The sequence below is a fragment of the Canis aureus genome, chromosome 20 (genome assembly GCF_053574225.1).
Source record: "Canis aureus isolate CA01 chromosome 20, VMU_Caureus_v.1.0, whole genome shotgun sequence".
NCBI classification, from domain to species: domain Eukaryota; kingdom Metazoa; phylum Chordata; class Mammalia; order Carnivora; family Canidae; genus Canis; species Canis aureus.
The window spans coordinates 17,762,833-17,785,981 of NC_135630.1; the positions used below are offsets into that span (position 1 = coordinate 17,762,833).

A 23,149-nucleotide genomic window follows, 5' to 3' on the forward strand; every position below is an offset into this window, starting at 1 on the left:
TAATTTGAGTGAATATTTTTTCAGATCACTGATATTTTTGCAAATTTTAAGATCAGTTTTTTTTATTTTTTTATTTTTTTTAGATCAGTTTTTTTTTTTTTTAAGGATAAAATGAGGATAATTACTACAATAAATTCCAGACCTCTTAGCATGTCATTCAAGATCTGTTGCCTGCCTTTCCAGTCTTCTTTCATTGCATCATCGCTTAATGTATGGTCACTTCTCAATTATCTGATAGTAAATGCACTCATTTTGGTTTAATTGTGATTCATTCATAGCAGGGACCTGGGAAAGGTTCACCTTTCCCAAAGCTAGCTTTGTATTTAGAGCTGGCTGTTACTGATTTCCTAGATCAAGCTGCCACAAGCTTCTCTGGTTGCAAGGGAGACAGAGGGGCTTAGAACATTGCCTGTCCCACCCTTCCCTTGCCAGGTTCACTCCAGGCTTGGCTCCTCTAGTTTCGCTGAGGATACCCATTTAAGACTAATGAACATATTATGAGTTGATGGCAGTTTTGTTTTAAGTGCAATTTTACATGGCCTCCTTCCAGGTCTCCCCTTGCCCATTTACTCTTATTAGGAGCTGACAACTATGCCTGTGTTCTAATATTTTTTACCTCCTTACTTTTTATACATATTTCTCCCTACCAGAAATGCCTTTTCTTTCCTGTTGAAATTTTACAGTCCCTTTATCTCTTCAGAGAGAATTAAAAAAAAAATCATACCAATCTAATTCTCTTTACAGTATATATTTTATTCTCATTTGTATTTTAATTAGTGATTCTTTCCCCTTTTTTTCCATTTTTCCTATTGAAGTATATGTTAGTGATGATATAGGTTTATCATAGCAACCTTATATAGTATGGAAAATTTAGATCATTAATAAAGGTGATGAATAAAAAACTGAATGAATTACTACTAAAGAAGATCTCTATTTTATTTTTTGCCATTAACATTTTGCTTTTTCTAATACAAGCTCTTATATGAGCTTCAACTAAACTAAAGTGAATTAAGAATACATTCAGGGTATGTGGATCATCTGCTATTTGTTATAGCAACATGCCGAGGAGTATCTCTTATCTGTTTTTTTGTAAACATCTATAAATCATAGGGATTGCATTTGTAAATATTCCTCAGTGTGTCATATAAATATTTTTCTTTATTTCAAAATGAATATTTTATTATGTTCTGTGTAAAAACATCCATATATTCTAGTGCTTATTAGAAGTAAAGAATCTTTGTTTCTTATCAATAAACTAGTGCCATAGAATCCAACTGCTTGCATAGGAATGGATTACTTAATGGAGACCTGACTGCAATATGTATCACTACAACCATATTTTAATCTTTCAGAAACAGATGGGCGAGATGAAACTACAATTTGAAAATGTCATCAAGGAAAATGAAAGGTAGATCAGTGAACTATTGATTATTTTATTGTTATCCTAGGTAACTTTGTTGTTATTTGATATTTTATTCATTAAGTATACTGGTTATGAGTGCAGACTCTGGAGCCTGATTTCCTTTTTGACTCCTAGGTCCATTACTTACTTACTAGCTATGCAACCTTAGACGTTACTTCATCTCTTTGTGCTTTAGTTTTCTCATCTATGAGTTGAAGATAAGAACTTATTTCATAAGGCTAACTGTAGGGGAAAACAGGGTATATAATAAACATTTTATAAATATTAGCATCATTAATAGCATAGTTATTTTAATCACATATGTTATGAAACATAGTCAAAACAAAAACTGTCAACCCACCATCCAGTTAAGAGCTAAAAATTTTACCAATACTGGAACATCTACCCATGTTTTCCTTCACTATCCCATTCTTCTCCTTCCCTCTGCCGGAGATTAACATTTTCTTGTATTTTGTTTTTATCATTCTTTGCTTTTTAAATTTTTTAGCAAGTGTGTATACCCCTAACAATATATTATTCAGTTTTGTATTTCTTTAAACTATATAAAAATCGTATCATTTAGTCTCCTGGAACTTACGTTTCTAAACAATATCATTCAACAAACAAGTACAAGAGTTTCAAGGGATAATGTTGCTGGGTTACAGATTATATGAATATTCAGTTTTATGATATAATACCAGCTTAATTTCCAAAGTGGCTATACCAATTTCCATTCCCACCTGTGATATTTATGAGTTTTTATTGATCTATATGTTTTTATCACTTATTCTTGCCACTTTTCATAACTTTTGTTAAGTCCTTTTTTTAAAGATTTTATTTATCTATTCATGAGAGACAGAGAGACAGAGAGAGAGAGAGAGAGAGAGAGAGAGAGAGGCAGAGATATAGGCAGAGGGAGAAGCAGGCTCCATGCAGGGAGCCCGATGTGGGACAGGATCCCAGGACTCCAAGATCACACCCTGAGCCAAAGGGCAGACAGCCAACCACTGCACCATCCAGGCATCCCTGTTATTTTTAAGTCTTAAAATGATTTTTCATTGTTCTAAGTTAACATTTCCCTGAATACTAATATGGCTAACCATTTTTCATATGTTTATTTACCCATGTGACTTTCTTTTCTCATTAAATGCTGTTCATTTCTTTTCTCCATTTTCTTTTTTTTTTCTTTTTCCCATTTTCTGTTTACCTTTTTCTTTTTAAGTTGTCAATGTACTTTATATTACTCTGTATTCTGAATATTTGGTGATGTGTCAGTCTTATCAATGCATTAACAATACGGTAAACAGCAACCATTGTAGAAATTTCAGATAGGAAGAGATTTAGTATTACTTAGGGACTATGATCTTGAGGTCAGGAATTTATAGTGCTGCCACCATCTCTGTTGCTACTCCTACAACATCCTTTGCATAAAGCTGGAGACTTGCATTGGAAAGTGAGGCACAGGGTATTGACTGTAAGAGACCCTCATGTCTATCCAGTTTTGCTTGCTATCTGTCATACCAGTAGAAAAATATTCTCAGCTCACTTCTGTTTTCTATATCCCCTTCAAGTAAGCACTGGTGAAACTTTAATTCCACCCACAACTCCAGCTATAAGAATCTCTGAGAAATGTAGTTTTAGACTTTCAACCACTGTTCTAGAGGCTGGAATATAAAAGGGATGAGAATGAGTAATGTTACTACAGTCCCATACAAACGTGCTAGGCAATAGGTGTTTCATTTATCTGTTCCCAGGTTATGATACTCATTAAATGAAAAGAATTTTGTTTTGTTCTTAAGGTGGTTGAATCTATCCATCATTTTTCTTATGGTTGTTATTGTTTGTGTCTCTAGCAAATGTCAGCCTGTGATCATAAGATCTCATATTTTTGGCTAAAAATGTTTAAAGTTTCTTTCTATCCCAAGTTTCTTAACTTTAACTTTTAAAGATAATGCAGCTGGGCTGAAATCTGATATATCTTTTGTTGTTGACTTGTATACCTAGAACAAAAAGTAATGAAATTAAATTTTAGTTCTAAATTCATTTAAAGCATGGGCTCATTTAAAGCTAGCATTCTTTTGTTTGCATTTAGCTGTGTTATATAGCAGTTTACTTTTTTTTTTTTTTTTTGATTTAGTGCAATACATGCTCTAGAACTCTAGAATTCCCATGGAATTTATATGTCTTGCTTGTGACATTTTGTCACCTCCTCCCTCCCATTTGAAAAAAATGTTTCACTATTTCTCATCTCTTCTAATTTCTGAAAGCTTCATATGTTTAAGCTACCAACGTTGGCTAAAGTGTAAAATAAATCTTTTAATTGGGTTTTCAGTTTTTCTTATTTGTTTTTCCTCCTGGAAAAATTTTTCTAACTTTAACTTTTTTATGATTTACTGTTCTTTCTCCAAAAAATTATTAAGCTATGCTATTCCCTTTTGTTGTTTTTTTGTGTTTTTTTTGTTTTTATTGAAGTTCGATTTGCCAACATACAGTATAACACCTAGTGTTCATCCCATCAAGTGCCCTCTTCAGTGCCCATCACCCAGTTACCCCAGCCCCCCACCCATCCACCTCCCCTTCCACTACCCCTTGTTCGTTTCCGAGAGTTAGGAGTCTCTCATGTTTTGTCTCCCTCTCGTAATTTTTCCCATTTATTTTCCCTCCTTTCCCTTATAATCCCTTTCACAATTTCTTCTATTCCCCGTATTAGTGAAACCATATGGTGATTGTCCTTCTCCGATTGACTTAATTCATTCAGCATAATTCCCTCCAGTTCATCCACATCGAAGTAAATGATGGGTATTCGTCCTCTCTAATGGCTGAGTAATATTCCATTGTGTGTGTGTGTGTGTGTGTGTGTGTGTGTGTATATATATATATATATATATACATCTTCTTTATCCGTTCGTCTGTCGAAGGACACCGAGGCTCCTTCTATGGTTTGGCTATTGTGGACATTGCTCCTATAAACATTGGGGTGCAGGTGTCCCGGCGTTTCACTACATCTATATCTTTGAGGTAAATCCCCAGCAGTGCAATTGCTGGGTCATAGGGTAGCTCTATTTTTAACTCTTGAGGAACCTCCACACAGTTTTCCAGAGTGGCTGTACCAGTTCACATTCCCACCAACAGTGCAAGAGGGTTCCCCTTTCTCCACATCCTCTCCAACATTTGTTGTTTCCTGTCTTGTTAATTTTCCCCATTCTCACTGGTGTGAGGTGGTATCTCATTGTGGTTTTGATTTGTATTTCCCTGATGGCAAGTGATGCGGAGCATTTTCTCATGTACTTGTTGGCCATGTCTATGTCTTCCTCTGTGAGATTTCTGTTCATGTCTTTTGCCCATTTCATGATTGGATTGTTTGTTTCTTTGCTGTTGAGTTTAATAAGTTCTTCATAGACCTTGGATACTAGCCCTTTATCTGATAGATCATTTGCAAATATCTTCTCCCATTCTGTAGGTTGTCTTTTAGTTTTGTTGACTGTTTCTTTTGCTGTGCAGAAGCTTTTTATCCTGATTAAGTTCCAGTAGTTCAGGCAGCCCCGGTGGTGCAGCGGTTTAGCGCTGCCTGTAGCCTGGGGTGTGATCCTGGAGACCTGGGATCGAGTCCCACGTTGGGCTTCCTGTATGGAGGCTGCTTCTCCCTCTGCCTATGTCTCTGCCCCCTCTCTGTCTCTCTATGAATAAATAAAATCTAAAAAAAAAAAAAAAAAGTTCCAGTAGTTCATTTTTGCTTTTGTTTCCCTTGCCTTCATAGATGTATCTTGCAAGAAGTTGCTGTGGCCAAATTCAAAAAGGGTGTTGCCTGTGTTCTCCAGGGTTTTGATGGATTCTTGTCTTACATTTAGATCTTTCATCCATTTTGACTTTATCATTTATTAAATAGACTCTCCTTTTTCCAGTGCATAGTCTTTCCTGCTTTGTTAAATATTAGCTGACCACAGAGTTGAGGACCCATTTCTGGATTCTCTATACTGTTCCATTGATCTGTGTGTTTGTTTTGTGTCAGGACCACACTGTCTTGATGATCACTGTCTTTGATCAACCTGAAATCTGGCGTTGTGATACCCCCAGCTCTGTTTTTCTTTTTCAATATTCCCCTGGCTATTCGCAGTCTTTTCTGATTCAATACAAATATTAAGATTATTTGTTCCAACTCTGTGAACCAAGTCCATGGTATTTTGTTAGGGATTGCACTGAACATGTAAATTGCTCTAGATAGCAGAGACATTTTTACAATACTTATTCTTCCAATCCATGAGCATGGAATGTTCTTCAATCTCTTTGTGTCTTCCTCAGTTTCTTTCAGAAGTGTTCTGTAGTTTTTAGGGTATAGATCCTTTACTTCTTTGGTTAGGTTTATTCCTAGGTATCTTATGCTTTTGGATGCAATTGTAAATGGGATTAACTCCTTAATTTCTCTTTCTTCAGTCTCATTGTTGGTGTATAGAAATGCCACTGATTTCTGGGCATTGATTTTGTATCCTGTCACATTGCTGAATTGCTGTATGAGTTCTAGCAATCTTGGGGTGGAGTCTTTGGGGTTTTACAGTATCATGTCATCTGCGAAGAGGGAGAGTTTGACTTCCTCTTTGACAATTTGAATGCCTTTTATTTCTTTTTGTTGCCTGATTGCTGAGGCTAGGACTTCTAGTGCTATGTTGAATAGCAGTGATGAGAGTGGACATCCCTGCTGTGTTCCAGATCTTAGAGGAAAGGCTCTCAGTTTTTCCCCATTGAGAATGATATTCATTGTGGGCTTTTCATTTATAGCTTTTAAGATATTGAAGAATATCCCCTCTATCCCTACACTCTGAAGAGTTTTGATCAGGAATGGTTGCTATATTTTATCAAATACTTTCTCTGCATCTATTGAGAGGATCATATGGTTCTTGTTTTTTCTCTTGTTGATGTGATCTATTACATTGATTGCTTTATGAGTGTTGAACCACCGTCTCAGGGATAAATCCTACTTGGTTACGATGGATGTATTGTTGGATCCTATGGGCTAATATCTTGTTGAGAATTTTTGCATTTGTGTTCATCAGGGATATTGGTCTGTAATTCTCCTTTTTGGTGGGGTCTTTGTCTTGTTTTGGAATCAAAGTAATGCTGGCCTCATCAAACGAGTTTGGAATATTCTATCTTTTTCTATCCTTCTGAATAGCTTTAGTAGAATAGGTATTATTTCTTCTTTAAATGTTTGATAGAATTCCCCTGGAAGCCAGCTGGCTCTGGACTTTTGTGTCTTGGGAGGTTTTTGATAACTGCTTAAATTTTGATTATTGGCCTGTTCAGGTTTTGTATTTCTTCCTGTTCCAAATTTGGTAATTAGTGGTTTTCCAGAAATGCGTCCATTTCTTCTAGATTGCCTAATTTATTGGTGTATAGCTGCTCATAATATGTTTTTAAAATCGTTTCTATTTCCTTGGTATTGTTTGTAATCTCTCCTCTTTCATTTGTGATTTTATTAATTTGAGTCTTTTCTCTTTTGTTTTTAATAAGGCTGGCTAGGGGTTTATTTACCTTATTAATTCTTTCAAAGAACCAACTCCTGGTTTTGTTGATCTGTTCTACAGTTCTTCTGGTCTCTATTTCACTGAGTTCTGCTTGAATCTTTTTTATCTCTCTTCTTCTGCTGGGTGTAGGTTTTATTTGCTGTTCTTTCTCCAGTTCCTTTAGTTGTGAGGTTAGCTTTTGTATTTGAGTTTTTTCCAGTTTTTGGAGGAAGGCTTGTATTGCCAAATACTAATTTTTACTGTTTATTTTATTATTCAGGGTAGGGAAGATATTTGTTGCCTCCATAAGAGCCATTTTTCTTCTTTCATTCAACTCTGATTTTGTTTCAGTGTCAATGTGCTAATGGGAGATAGTTGCCACCACAATTGTAAATGATAAGTCTTTTATTTAAACTAGTTTGAATTTCTTTTTACCAGGGATTGGTCTAGGAATGAACATGAGACCCTATTTTTAGCCAGTGATATATAAGAGAAAGTCTGTTGTAGAGCTTCTGGTACAACATTTTCTCCCTGATTGGGGAAAAAAGAAGAAGACAAGAAGAAAACTTTACCCTCTTCTGGCTTCTTGTCATTTTAGAAAGTGATGTGTGCAGGGAACCTGGGTAACTTAGTGGTTGAGTGTCTGCCTTTGGCTCAGATCGTGATTCTGGGGTCCTGGAATCAAGTCTTGCATGGGGTTCCCCATAGGGAAACTGCTTCTCCCTCTGCCTATGTTTGCTTTTTTCTCTGTGTCTCTCATGAGTAAATAAATAAAATCTTGAAAAAGAGAAGGAAGGAAGGAAGGAAGGAAGGAAGGAAGGAAGGAAGGAAGGAAGGAAGGAAGGAAGGAGAAAAGAAAAGAAAGAGAAAAGAAAGAAAGAAAAGAAAGAAAGAAAAGAAAAAAAGAAAAGAAAAGAAAAGAAAGAAAAAAGTGAAGTTGGTATAGCCATTTTGTAACCATGTGGGGAGATATCAAGATTGAAAGAAGGGAAAGATGAGAAACCCTATGGTCTTTATTACATTATCAAACTGCTGAAACAAATCTGGAACCACTTACTCTTCCGATTTAATATTAGATGAGGTAATAATAAATACTTACAAATGAATGACTATTTTAAGTACTTAGTAAGTGCCAGGCACCATTCAAGGAAAACAGTGATAAAAAAGACAAAAATGACCAGCCATCCTTGGGGAACCTGGGTGGCTCAGTTGGTTAAGCGTCTAACTCTTGATTTCAACTCAGGTCATGATATCAGTGTCCTAGGATTGAGTCTCAAGTTGGGCTCCCTGCTCAGTGGGGAGCTTGCTTGTCCCTCTGTTCCTCTGTCTCTTCCCCCACTAGTGTATGCACGTGCTCTCTCACTCTCAAAGAAATAATAAATCTTTTTTTTAAAATGGCCATCCTTATTTTTTGTTAGTCATTTTATTACTTACAGCCAAAATATACTGATAGACTTACTTGCATCTGGCAGAGATTCATAAACTACAGCCTGTGGACCAAATCTGGCCTCTTATCTCTTTTTGTAAATAAAAGTTTTTTGACTCACAGCCACACTCATTCATTGATATGTTGTCCATGTTAGATACTGCTGTTCTTGTGCTACTTGAGGTGCTGTGGGGAAGACTATCCCAAAAGTCTACCAAAATCCTAAGCTTTATAAAGTTTTAAGTTTCTATTTCAAATCTTGTATAAAGCCAGAGCTACCCTGATTTCTCTATGTCTCTGTTTATAACTTTGTTTTTGTTCTGATTACTAGTCTCTAGTCACACCAGCCTTCTTATTTAGCTTCCTTAAATCTGGCAAACCAGTTTCCCCTGAAGACCTTACTGATTTCTTCTGCCTAGAGTGCTCTTCTCCAGACCACATGGTACTGTCTCCTTCCCTTTGTTCAGATCTTTTATCAGGAAAGCATTCCCTGACTACATTATCTAGCTATTTCCACTCTTGTCTTTCTTTTTTCTATAATACAATTTTATTTATGGCACTTATTTCTATTTGAAATTATTTGCTTGCTTATTTGTCTTACCTACTAGAATGTATCCTTCATGAGAACAAGGTCCTTGTCTATTCTTACTTAACTGCTTTATAGCTACTACCATCAAATAGTGCTCTTCTATGCATAAACCATATAATTCTTTATAATTTTGAGTTTCAGTTTCTCTAAAAAGTAAAAACTTAGAGTTCTTTTTGATCTCCTTTTGATCTTCTGTGATTTTATAATTTTCCTGACTTTTTGTAGTTACCTTTAATTCAATAGCAATTCTTTAATGACTCATCTTTATTGAGCCTTTCATTTTCAGTTTAGGTTTCATGGAAAAAAACAACTTTTTTATACTCTAATTATACCACTTCGGGTCATATGTAATTGTGCAATCATAATAACAGGTTCATGCAGCTATGATATAGATTGACTGTTCCAACCTCTTTTTAATATGCCTTCCTGTACTACAGAAGCTGGAAACTGAAAACTAGCTCATGATGTGAATTAGGTTCTGCTAATAAGTGCTTGTAAGATACCTAAATTAGGAGATAAGTAGGAGGAAAAGCAGTATCTGAGGATCTATTTTTATGACTGAGAATCTAACGAGTATAGTGTGGCTCTAGAGTTGATAATTCTGGGTAGCCACTTCTATCAAAGCTAAGGCAGGGTTCCTGCAGGCAATAGCTCTCTGACAGTAACATCCTAATTCCAGGATCTCAGATAAAAAGGTGTGATCTTGGAACCAGTAGTTAGTATAGTTGCTTTCTGATTGTCTAGCTTTGTAACTGTGGTCTGTGTATCAGTTATTTTAGCAGATTAGTTTTGTAATTAGCTAAACCAGTAAGACTAACTTTTTTAGAAGTTGCACTAAAAAGCAGAGAGCAACTAATCAGTGTTGACAGCAGAAAAAATGAGTGCTACTAGTTGGTAATGATAACACTGACTACCTCCACAAAGCTTTATATGATTTCTCTTCTTACTCTCAAGCCATCCAAAATGATGGAAGTTTCTTTTTTTTTTTTTATTTTTCCAAGACTCTTGCATTTTGACTTTATTATTATATATTTGAATAAGTACAACTAGAACCAGAAGTCCTATTATCTTGTATATAATACCTCTTCAGATATTTGGTGAACATGATTAAATTATTGATGTCTAATCTTCAAGATTTGTTAATGATACATAAAACAAAACAAAACAATGGTTTGGAAAAGATTAAAAGTTGTTTGTAGCAGCTTTATTCACAATTCCAAAACTTGGACACAACCAAGATGTCCATCAATGGGTGATTGGATAAATACACTGTGGTACATCCAGACTGTGGAATATTATTCAGCAATAAAAAGAAATGAACTATCAGACCTGGAGAAGGTATGGAGGAACCCTAAATAGATACTAGTAAGTGAAAGAAGCCAATCTGAAAAGGCTACAGATTGTATGATTCCACTATATGAGATTCTGGAAAAGACAAAACTATGGAGACAAGGGGCACCTGGTTGGTGCAGTTCATTGGGCAGCTGACTCTTGGTTTCAGCTCAGGTCATGATCTTGGGGTGGTAAGATCAAGTCCTGTGTTGGTCTCCAGGCTCAGTGTAGAGTCTGCTTAAGATTGTCTCTTCCTCCCCCTCTGCCCCTCCCTTGACCATGTGCACAAGGCCTCCCCCTCTTGAATAAGAAATCTTAAAAAACCAAAAACAAAACAACTGTGGAGGACAGTAAAATGATCAGTGGTTGCCAGGGCCTGTGGGGAGAGAGAATAGGATTGGATAGGATGAAAAGGCAGAGGACATAGGATTTTCAGGGCAAACTATTCTGTAAGACACTGTAATGATGATGGATACATGTCATTGTAGGATGTATAACACTATAAGAGTGAACCCTAACGTAAACTATAGACTTTGAGTGATTGAGTCTATGTAGGTTTATCATTTGCAACAAAATATATCATTTTGGTGACGGAGGTCATGCTGATGGTGCCAGGGAGTATATTGGGGAATCTCTCTACTTTCTGCTCGCTTTTGCTGTGAATCTAAAACTGCTCAAAAATATCTTATTTTTTAAAGAGTCACCTAAAATGAGCACATTAAAAAAATAAATCAGAAGAAAGCATGAAAAGAGAGAAAATCATAATAGGGCATATAGAAACAAATACTAAGGTAGTAGATGTAAACCCAAATATATTAGTAATTATATTAAATTTCAGTGTATTACATGCTACAATTAAAAGTGATGTCTTGGAGGAGATTAAAAAAAGAAACCTATTGTAGAATACACTTATTAGAGAGGTTCCTAAAATGTAATATAGAATGGATACAAAATAAAAGGATGGAAAATAGATATACCATGCAAGTGCTAGCCAAAAGAAAGCAGATAATATCAGATACAGTAGACTTTAATGCAGAACAGATTATTAGGAATAAAAAGGGGCAATGAAAAAAGATTCAATTTTCCCAAAAGATATGACAATTTTAAAATTGTAAGCACTCAATAACAAAGTCCAGAATGGAAATTTTTCAGTTTTTCTGTTATTCTAGAATTGAAAACTTCAATGATAGCATTGAAGACAGACCAGTTAAATTTTTTAAAAGTACTTAAAAGTATTAATAACAAAAGGTGGTTTTTAAATACATTATTTTTCAAAATACTTATTTTTCCTGATAGAAAATGTTTAATAAGAGAAAAATGACCAATACATAAATATAATGACAATTTTTTAAAAGGTACCCCAGGTCCCAGGGAAAAACTGTGATAGTAGGAGATATAAACAGATTGTTCTCAGTAATTGGAAGCAACCAAAGAAATAAGAGTATGTAATATTTGAACGATGCAGTTAACAAATCTGTAAGAAACATATATTGAATACTAATCCCCAATACTCCAGAATACGTATTCTTTTTAAATACACATATAACACTTCCACAATCGACCAGTTCCAAAAAATATCTTGGGTTTTTAAAGTATCAATATTACTCTGATTATATTCTTTGATGACAGTGAAAACTATACTAGAAATCAGCTTTTTTAAAGGTAACTAGAAAATTCCCAACTGTAGTTTAGTTAAGCAACTTCTAAATGTTACTTATAGGCCAAGGGATTAATAATGAAAAATTAGAACATACTTTTTACTGGTTGATAATGAAAATCATTAAAGGTTGTAGGTTGCAGCTAAGACCATTCTTAGAGGGAAATCTATCTTCTTAACTATATGCATTAGAAAAGAAATTCTAAAAATCAGTGATCTCTAAGAATTTGCAGAAGAGGTTAGAAAAAGACAGTAAGCTAAACCAAAATTATAAAACACCTGAGAAATTGGAGCACGTTGGGCAAGAGCCAGCAAGCATTGCAAACTGCAAGATGGGACACTTTGTCCCTAAGTACTTAAGGTACTAAAACAAAAATAATCTATACATGGGCAGTCCTTGTTATGTATGATAGTGCAGGACTAGAAAAATGACCTTGGAAGCTGAAACTCTGGAAAGTGATCTTAATAATCAGTGGATGAAAATTATGCTTTTTTCCTGTGACCTTTAAAAATTTTTATAAAAATACTGATAACTGTCTTACTGTTATTTAGAAGTGTATAAATACCCCAGCCCTTAGAACCCCGGTTCTAAGGAATGAGTTTTTTTACAAAGAAATAAAACACTTTAATTCTCAACGTTTCCTAATGTTTTTAGTATACTAAATAAGTATTTTTACTATATTTTTCATTTCATTTAAAATTACTCTAGAGGAGTATACCTGAGTTGATTTATAATAGGAATATCTGTATAATGGAAATAATGGAATATGATGCCATCATTAAAATATTTATAGGAAAGTGTTTTATAATCTGAAAGAATGCATATGTTTCAGTAATAGAGTTTAAAAGGCAGATTATAAAATATTAGCAGTATGGTATATCTGTTTTTAATGGAGAGCAAAAATTCTACTAGAAAATAAATCACACCATTAATAATGGTTTTTCTCTGGGACTTGGGATGTCTTTTTAAAAATTCTTATCATATTTTACAAAATATTTTTTAAAATACCAGAAATACTTAAACCCATGATTATATAGTCAGTTAATCTTCGACAAAAGAGGCAAGAATATGCAATGGGAAAAAAGACGGTCTCTTCAACAAATGATACGGGGGAAACTGGGCAGCTACATGCAAAAGAATGAACCTTTGTGTTGTTGATAATTTTAAGTACTTTTAAATTTTTTAAGTAGAGAATAATTAGCAAGCTCTTGTCCTTTCCTTAGGGAGTGATTATTTTTTTGTTGTTTCTAAAGTTAATAATCCTGTGAGTTTTATTACGTTTAATGAACTTTATTTTTAATAAATATATTCTAAAAATTAGTATTGAATTTTACTAGTTTCAAAGGAGATTTTTAATATCAGTAGGTAATTCTCTTTATTTTAAATAGATGCAGTTTCTTTGGGAAACTACCTTGAGATGTGTTTTATAAATAACCTCTGTTTATAATTTATGAATTAAAGGTTCAAGTTTTTCTGATATTATAAAAACTTTTTCCCTTTTAGGTTTCTATCATTTTTAAATAAAACAGTCTTTTTAGATGTATCTTTCTATAACTCTTTTGGTAGCTGTTTTAAAGCATAAATATCTATAATGTTAAGATTAAAATTGAACTTGCAGCTTTCAGAGTTATGGTCAAGTTTATGTAAAATATACTGAAAAATAAAGCCTCTAATTCTGATTTCATAACCAGCAACAATTTTATCCTACTCTGTTTATTAACTGGATCTAGTAAGATGTCACCTGAGTTCTGTGAAACACAATGAAGAAAATAAATAATTCTGCAGCATTTTATATCCCATTTCCTTTTAGTTGACTAGATGAAAAAAAAAAATAAATGAAACCACTATTATATTTACAATTTTTTCTGAATGGCCTATTTCATCAATTAATAGTATATAATACCTAAATCTTACTATCTTGAAAAAATAAAATCTCCTTAGGATACACTGAGTTATTCTTGCATTTACTCTGACAAATTTAATGCATTTGAAATTGTTATATTTTTATTTTCAGAGCACAGTATTTAATGGTGGTTAACAATTCTAATTTTTGAGGTCTACTTAAAAATTATTTTTGTGTAAAGAATTTTTTTAAAGAATGCTTTTTGACCCAAATGTTTATTTAGTTCACCCTGAAATAGTGATTACCTCTTAGTAAAATGAATTTATATTATTATTGTGTCAACTGTTTTTTCTACAGGTTGCACAGCGAATTAAAAGATGCTATTGAAAAACAACTAGAGACCTTTCCCTTTGGCACAGACATGGGAAGTGATATATATACAGATGATGAAACAGTCAGGAATCTGCAAGAACAATTACAACTAGCCAATCAAGTGAGTGACATAAATTTTTTTAAATTAAATTCTGAATAAACAGAGCTTTTAAAATCCCTGTTATTATTCATGAGTGGATAACAGAATAGCAAAATTAATACTTCGTGATTTTCTACAATTTACAAGAATAGTTAGCATGTAACAAAACTTATAATATGTACCTTCCCTGGTTGTTAAAAATATAGCTACTAAATATATATTTTAATTAAATCATAAAGCTTTTGACATGTTTTTTGTGTCTTATAGAAATATTTTAATGCCAGAAATGCCCTAGTGGCTCAGTGGGTTGGGCATATGACTCAATTTTGGCTCAGGCCATGAGGTCAGGGTCTTGAGATTGAGCCCTGCATCTGGCTCTGTGCTCAATGGAGAGTTGGCTTGAAATTCTCTCTCCCTCTGCCCCTCCACTAGCTTACTCGTGTGTGCATGGGCGCTCTCTCTCTCTCTCTCTCTCTCTCTCTCTCAAATCTTTAAAAAATAAGTTTTAACACGCAAGGAAATTTTTAAAGAAAATAACATACCTAAATTTACATTTTTCTGTGTTCTGGTATGGTATTTTCTTCAATTTTCAAAGATATAGAATTATATTTTTCTAAAATTATTCTTCTCTGAATTACCTTTTCTCCTTTTTTCCTCCCTCATAGTAGTTGAAATATTTGGGAAGCTATGGTATATATTTCTGTTTTCAACACTGAAATTCGTGATTATACATAGGGAATTTTAATTCACATTTTATATCCTAGGCATCTCATATCTTGTATGAATTTGAGTCTCTGTTCTACTTTTTAGCTGTATGCCTCAGTTTCTTCATTTATAAATGGAGATTACAAATTCTTTATTGCAATTTTTCTTTTTATAGTTATCTATGAAAAATCACTTTTTTATACCCTAGAAATTTGGTTTTGGAATTCTTATACTTATAAAAGTGATAATTTAATCAAACAGGCTATTTACCATAATAAAGGAATACATATTTAACACTGAATTTATTTTTTCATGTTAAAGGGAAGGAATTTGAAAAAGTAACAGAGGAAAAAAATAACGAGAAAGCATGCTCTTTCAAACTTTTAAGCTCTAGTTTGAGCTCTGTTCAGACTAATATTATCAGAAAGGATTTATAAATACTTATATAGAAATAAATGGAAATTAATTTTGGCTTATGAATGCTTTCTAACAGGCTATCAAAAGCTAGTGCACAAAATGCAATTCTTGGTACTCTGTATGTAAAAGAACCCTCTTAAATATATACAATGATTATTTGTCAATCATGGCTCAGTAAAACGTAAAAATTCTTTAAAAAGGAAGTGGAATGAAAACTAGATAAGATTTGTAGTTTAAAAAAACAAAAGCAAACCCTGTCTCTAAAAGGCATCTCTGCAGTACTTTTGTTGCTATAATTTCCAATGCTAAATTTTATTAAAACTTCAAAATTAGTCTTTTTTTCTTTTTAAAGCAAACTTGTTCTCTCATTCCTTACCTTTTTCTCCTCCTGTCTTACCCTCTCTTTGCCTTTCTCCTTCTACATCCTGCTCTACCTTATATTATGTCTCTGAAGACGGTCCTGTTTTTTGCTGCATTTTGAATCAGTCACTTCATAGAAGATTTGATGAGGTCTAAGTCTGAGCAGTCAAAAAGGAAAAAGCTGATTGGTTATAAACACAATTTCCCACAAAATCTATATTGTACTTTGTATATAAATATTAAACATAATTTCCCACAAAATCTATATTTTACTTTGTATATAAATATAAAACTGTAACTGGGATCCCTGGGTGGCGCAGCGGTTTAGCGCCTGCCTTTGGCCCAGGGCACGATCCTGGAGACCCGGGATCGAATCCCACGTCGGGTAGCCGGTGCATGGAGCCTGCTTCTCCCTCTGCCTGTGCCTCTGCCTCTCTCTCTCTCTCTCTCTCTCTTTCTGACTATCATAAATAAATAAAAATTTACAAAAAATATATATATATAAAACTTTAACTGAATGAGAGTTTAGGCAGTTTGATGAAATATAAATAATATAAAATGTTATAACTCAATTATATCAGAACAGTAATAAACGTTCTGGTTATTATTCATATATATTTATGTATTTTGTTTTTAAGGTATGATAAAATACATAAAATTGTTTTGGAATCCCCATCACTAAATTGAAAGACCTTTGTGGAGTTTTTTATTTAAATTCAATTAGCCAACTTTTATTGTACATTATTAGTTTCAGATGTAGAATTCAATAATTCATCAGTTGCATATAACACCCAGGGCTCATCACATCACTTGCTGTTCTTAATGCCCATCACCCAATTACTCCATTCCCCTCCCACCTCCCCTCCAGCAACTGGAGTTAGTGTACAATCACTAAATTCGTTCACTTGAAATTTATATTACACTGTATATATATATATATATATATATATATATATATATACACACAGTTAACTGTAACTGGAATTTAAATAAAAACTTAAGAAAAAAAAAAGCTTTGTGTTATGAATGAAGACTAGTTGAATCCAAAATGAAGAGACAAAAACTAAGTTAAATACAATTTATAGTAAAAAAAAATAGAATAATTTTTTATATTCTGCTTATCAAAGTAATAAGCATAAAGAGTTTGACTATGCGGTATCTTTATTTCATAAGTATTAATTAGGTGTCTATTACGTATCAGGCACTGTGCTGATTGTTGAGGATATAATGGAAAGTGTTGGTTCCTGCTTTCATGGAACACAGGCTTTTATTAAAAAAAACCTCTGGTCAAACTTCTTGAATTTGTTTATTCTGTTTTCTAGCTCTGTGATCTTGGGAAATGTCTTCGTACCTTACCGTCATTTATATATGAAGATTATAATAATTCTTATAGAATTCTAATGGTAATTCAGAAATTCCCACAAAGCACTTAACGTAAGTGCCTAACCCAGATGTAAGTTAATAAATTTACCTATTTTGGAGAAGGAGGGGCAAGATGGTGGAAGAGTAGGGTCCCCAAATCACCTGTCCCCACCAAATTACCTAGATAACCTTCAAATCATCCTGAAAATCTATGAATTCGGCCTGAGATTTAAAGAGAGAACAGCTGGAGTGCTACAGTGAGAAGAGTTCGCACTTCTATCAAGGTAGAAAGACGGGGAAAAAAATAAAGAAACAAAAGTCATCCAAGGGGGAGGGGCCCCGTGAGGAGCCAGGCTAAGGCTGGGGCGAGTGCCCCCCCGGACAGGAAAGCACTGTCCCAGAGAAGCTGGAGCCTCACCAATCTTCCCCGGCGCAAAGGCCTCGCAGGGAGTTGGAGCAGGACCCCAGGAGGGCGGGGATGCCCTCAGGCTCCCTGGGACACTAACAGACACCTGCGCCCTGGGGAGAGTGCGCTGAGCTCCCTAAAGGGCTGCAGCGCGCACGGCGGGACCCGGAGCAGCTCGGAGGGGCTCGGGCGGAGGCTCCCCGGAGAGGCAGCTGCGCGGCCAGAACAGTGCAGGCCCCGAAACACAGGGCACCTGGGACACAGCCCAGGATCCGGCCTCCCCCCGGGACAGGCAGAGGCCGGGAGGGCCCAGAACAGCAAGGACACTCCTGCCCCGAGCTGAGCAGATCAGCGGCCCCGCCCCTGAGCCTCCAGGCCCTGCAGGCTTAGAGCTCTGTAGTTACTATGGGAGCTGACTCCAGGGCTCCAGAGCCGGCCCTGCCACTGCAGTTGTTACTCCTGGGGCCTCACGGGGTGAACAACCCCCACTGAGCCCTGCACCAGGCAGGGGCAGAGCAGCTCCCCCAAGTGCTAACACCTGAAAATCAGCAAAACAGGCCCCTCCCCCAGAAGACCAGCTAGACTGACCAGTTCCAGGGGAAGTCAAGGGACTTAAAGTATACAGAATCAGAAGATACTCCCCCCGTGGTTTATTTTTATTTTTATTTTTATTTTTATTTTTATTTTTTTGCTTTTTGATTTCTGTTTGCTTCCCCCACCCCCCCTTTTTTCCTTTCTTTTTCTTTCTCTTTTTCTTCTCTTTTTTTCCTTTTTTTCTTTTTCTTTCTCTTTTTTTTCTCTTTTTTTCCTTTTTTTCTTCCTTTTTTTTTTTTTCTCTTTCTCTTTTCTTTCCTTCTTTCTCTCCTCTCTTTTTCTCCTTTTCCCAATACAACTTGTTTTTGGCCACTCTGCACTGAGCAAAATGACTAGAAGGAAAACCTCACCTCAAAAGAAAGAATCAGAAACAGTCCTCTCTCCCACAGAGTTACAAAATCTGGATTACAATTCAATGTCAGAAAGCCAATTCAGAAGCACTATCATAAAGCTACTGGTGGCTCTAGAAAAAAGCATAAAGGACTCAAGAGACTTCATGACTGCAGAATTTAGATCCAATCAGGCAGAAATTAAAAATCAATTGAATGAGATGCAATCCAAACTAGAAGTCCTAACGACGAGGGTTAACGAGGTGGAAGAACGAGTGAGTGACATAGAAGACAAGTTGATGGCAAAGAGGGAAACTGAGGGGAAAAGAGACAAACAATTAAAAGACCATGAAGACAGATTAAGGGAAATAAACGACAGCCTGAGGAAGAAAAAACCTACGTTTAATTGGGGTTCCCGAGGGCGCCGAAAGGGCCAGAGGGCCAGAATATGTATTTGAACAAATTCTAGCTGAAAACTTTCCTAATCTGGGAAGGGAAACAGGCACTCAGATCCAGGAAATAGAGAGATCCCCCCCTAAAATCAATAAAAACTGTTCAACACCTCGACATCTAATAGTTAAGCTTGCAAATTCCAAAGATAAAGAGAAGATCCTTAAAGCAGCAAGAGACAAGAAATCCCTGATTTTTATGGGGAGGAGTATTAGGGTAACAGCAGACATCTCCACAGAGACCTGGCAGGCCAGAAAGGGCTGGCAGGATATATTCAGGGTCCTAAATGAGAAGAACATGCAACCAAGAATACGTTATCCAGCAAGGATCTCATTGAAAATGGAAGGAGAGATAAAGAACTTCCAAGACAGGCAGGAACTGAAAGAATATGTGATCTCCAAACCAGCTCTGCAATAAATTTTAAGGAGGGACTCTTAAAATTCCCCTTTAAGAAGAAGTCCAGTGGAACAATCCACAAAAACAAGGACTGAATAGATATCATGATGACACTAAACTCATAACTTTCAATATTAACTCTGAACGTGAACGGGCTTAATGACCCCATCAAAAGGCTCAGGGTTTCAGACTGGATAAAAAAGCAGGACCCATCTATTTGCTGTCTACAAGAGACTCATTTTAGACAGAAGGACACCTACAACCTGAAAATGTTGGAGAACCATTTACCATTCAAATGGTCCTCAAAAGAAAGCAGGGGTAGCCATCCTTATATCAGATAAACTAAAATTTACCCCAAAGACTGTAGTGAGAGATGAAGAGGGACACTATCTCATACTTAAAGGATCTATCCAACAAGAGGACTTAACAATCTTCAATATATATGCCCCGAATGTGGGAGCTGTCAAATATTTAAATCAATTAATAACCAAAGTGAAGAAATACTTAGATAATAATACACTTATACTTGGTGACTTCAATCTAGCTCTTTCTATACTCAATAGGTCTTCTAAGCACAACATCTCCAAAGAAACAAGAGCTGTAAATGATACACTGGACCAGATGGATTTCACAGATATCTACAGAACTTTACATCGAAACTCAACTGAATACACATTCTTCTCAAGTGCACATGGAACTTTCTCCAGAATAGACCACATACTGGGTCACAAATCGGTTCTGAACCGATACCAAAAGATTGGGATCGTCCCCTGTATATCCTCAGGCCTTTGGGATGCAGCAAAAGCAGTCCTAAGGGGGAAATACATCGCATACAAGCATCCATTCAAAAAGTGGAAAGAACTCAAATACAGAAGCTAGCCTTACACATAAAGGAGCTGGAGAAAAAACAGCAAATAGATCCTACCCCCAGCAGAAGAAGAGAGTTAATTAAGATTCGAGCAGAACTCAACGAAATCGAGACCAGAAGAACTGTGGAACAGATCAACAAAACCAGGAATTGGTTCTTTGAAAGAATTAATAAAATAGATAAACCATTAGCCAGCCTTATTAAAAAGGAGAGAGAGAAGACTCAAATTAATAAAATCATGAATGAGAAAGGAGAGATCACTACCAACACCAAGGAAATAACAGACGATTTTAAAAACATTATGAACAGCCAAACGCCAATAAATAGGCAATCTGGAAGAAATGGATGCATTCCTGGAAAGCCACAAACTACCAAAACTGGAACAGGAAGAAATAGAAAACCTGAACAAGCCAATAACCAGGGAGGAAATTGAAGCAGTCATCAAAAACCTCCCAAGACACAAAAGTCCAGGGCCAGATGGCTTCCCAGGGGAATTCTATCAAACGTTTAAATAAGAAACCATACCTATTCTCCTAAAGCTGTTTGGAGAGATAGAAAGTGATGGAGTACTTCCAAATTCGTTCTTTGAGGCCAGCATCACCTTAATTCCAAAACCAGACAAAGACCCCACCAAAAAGGAGAATTACAGACCAATATCCCTGATGAACATGGATGCAGAAATTCTCAACAAGATACTAGCCAATTGGATCCAACAGTACATTAAGAAAATTATTCACCATGACCAAGTAGGATTTATCCCCGGGACACAAGGCTGGTTCAACAGTCATAAAACAATCAATGTGATTCAGCATTCAGCAAGAGAAAAACCAAGAACCATATGATCCTCTCATTAGATGCAGAGAAAGCATTTGACAAAATACAGCATCCATTCCTGATCAAAACTCTTCAGAGTGTAGGGATAGAGGGAACTTTCCTCAACATCTTAAAAGCCATCTACGAAAAGCCCACAGCAAATATCATTCTCAATGGGGAAGCACTGGGAGCCTTTCTCCTAAGATCAGGAACAAGACAGGGATGTCCACTCTCACCACTGCTATTCAACATAGTACTGGAAGTCCTAGCCTCAGCAATCAGACAACAAAAAGAAATAAAAGGCATTCAAATTGGCAAAGAAGAAGTCAAACCCTCCCTCTTCGCCGATGACATGATACTCTACATAGAAAACCCAAAAGCCTCCACCCCAAGATTGCTAGAACTCATACATAGGCCAAAACCTGTTCCACTTCTCTTTTCAGATAGTTAAAAGAGAATAATGCTCTTTACCTACCAGGTCAGCATTTCTTAACCCTTTTGGTTTTGGGACCTCTCTTGAGGATGCTTAAAAATTACTGTGGACCTTGAAGAACTCTTTTTTGTGGGTTATATATCTATCAATGTTGAACATATTACAGATTAAAACTGAGAGTTTTTTTTTAAAAAATGAGGCCACATAAGAACACATTGTAATACCCATCAGAGAGATGATATCACATCATATAAACTTTGGAAAACTTCAATGTACACTCATGAGAAGATGAGAGTGGATAAGATAATGTCTTCATATTATTATGATCATAATTTTGACTTCAGGGATCCCCATATCACACTTTGAGACTTGCTATATTAAAAGATGAGTTAATGACTTGAGAAAACTCTAATTATAAAATGCCAAGTGAAAATAGTATAAGCAGCACACTATATGACTCCCAATTGTGTTAAAAGAACAGAAATACAAAATCCTCTTCCAAAATCACATTTAAAAACTACATCCAAAATTTATAAAGATGGTTATACCCAGACGCTAGCAATATTTACTATCAGGTGTAAAATTGCAGGTTATTCTTTTTTTTTTTATTTTTTCTGCGTTTTCCCACCTTTCTACAACACTTACTACTTTTACAAACCCGCCCCCCCCAAAAAAAAAAATCTCATACTTTATCAGGAGAAGTTTTCTTCTTTAGTAATTTCTAAGACTTACATTTTCTTATGGAAAAAGATAGTGCTTTTAAATCCATATCTCTGATTTAAGAGTTAAATTTTAGCTATGAAATCTGAATAAAAAGAAAATTTCAACATGAGGAATTTTCATCTTTAGGTTTATTCCCTGAATCATTTTTTTGTTTTTAGTGTTTTGTTTGTTTCTTGAGAGGGAGAAGGGGGCGGGGAGGCAAAGGGAGAGATAGACTCTTAAACAGGTTTCACATTTAGCACAGTGGCCAATGTGAGGCTCAGTTTCACAACCCTGAGATCATGCTTTGATCTGAAATCAAAGGTCAGGCACTTAATCAACTGAGTTACCCAGGCACCCCTTCTCTGAACTGTTATTAATACAAATGCATACCATCAGAAATATTATTATATTAATATATTATGTTAATATTATAACTTTACCAGTTTTACATAAGTTCCATTTTTATTTTTGTGACTTTATATACAAGAATTCATTCTCTAAAACAATACGATTCATTTGTACTATGCAATAGCCTGCTAATTAATGAATTCTCAATTCTTTTTGTTTTATAGGAAAAAACTCAGGCTGTGGAACTCTGGCAGACTGTTTCCCAGGAGTTGGGCAGACTTCAGAGACTTTATCAGGAACATATGACTGAGGCCCAGATTCATGTAGTTGAGAGTCAAAAACAAAAGGTAATCTTGGATTTCATGGATTTCATTTCTTATATATCAGTTTTCATAGCTTTCTTGTATATCTTCATTCTTGAGAAACTTAATTTTGAAGAGGAATGCTTAAGTGTTTACTGTGTTATTTATTTTAAATAGACTTTTGCTGGTTACAAATTTCTTGGACAGTTAGTTAAAGCAATGCCTAGTATACATTAGGTTTTATAATGTGATTAGCAGTGAAAGCTGTATTTAGTTGTAAAAAGCAATTTTAAGATGATCATGTATAAATGGACTCCCAAAGCTTTTATATATTTTATTTCCTAGCTTATGACAGGAACTATTTATTAGATTATGGCCAGTGAAGAAACCTGCTCAAATAAAATGACAACATCGTGTAAAGTGAAAATCTTGACACCCTTA

The 23,149-nt window shown here is 35.3% G+C and overlaps 1 protein-coding gene across 5 annotated transcripts in view; it reads left to right on the top strand.

Moving 5' to 3' along the window:
• Window positions 1-23,149, top strand: part of SCLT1 (sodium channel and clathrin linker 1) — a 176,000-nt gene that overhangs the window by 24,616 nt on the left and 128,235 nt on the right. For all 5 annotated transcript variants that reach the window (XR_013358780.1, XM_077861025.1, XM_077861027.1 and 2 more), the window contains 3 exons: window positions 1,353-1,408; window positions 14,106-14,241; window positions 22,631-22,753. Coding sequence is in view for 4 of the 5 variants with exons in the window: in XM_077861025.1 (XP_077717151.1) it covers window positions 1,353-1,408; window positions 14,106-14,241; window positions 22,631-22,753 (315 nt within the window). In the remaining variant the exon portion in view is untranslated. The remainder of the gene's footprint in view (window positions 1-1,352; window positions 1,409-14,105; window positions 14,242-22,630; window positions 22,754-23,149) is intronic.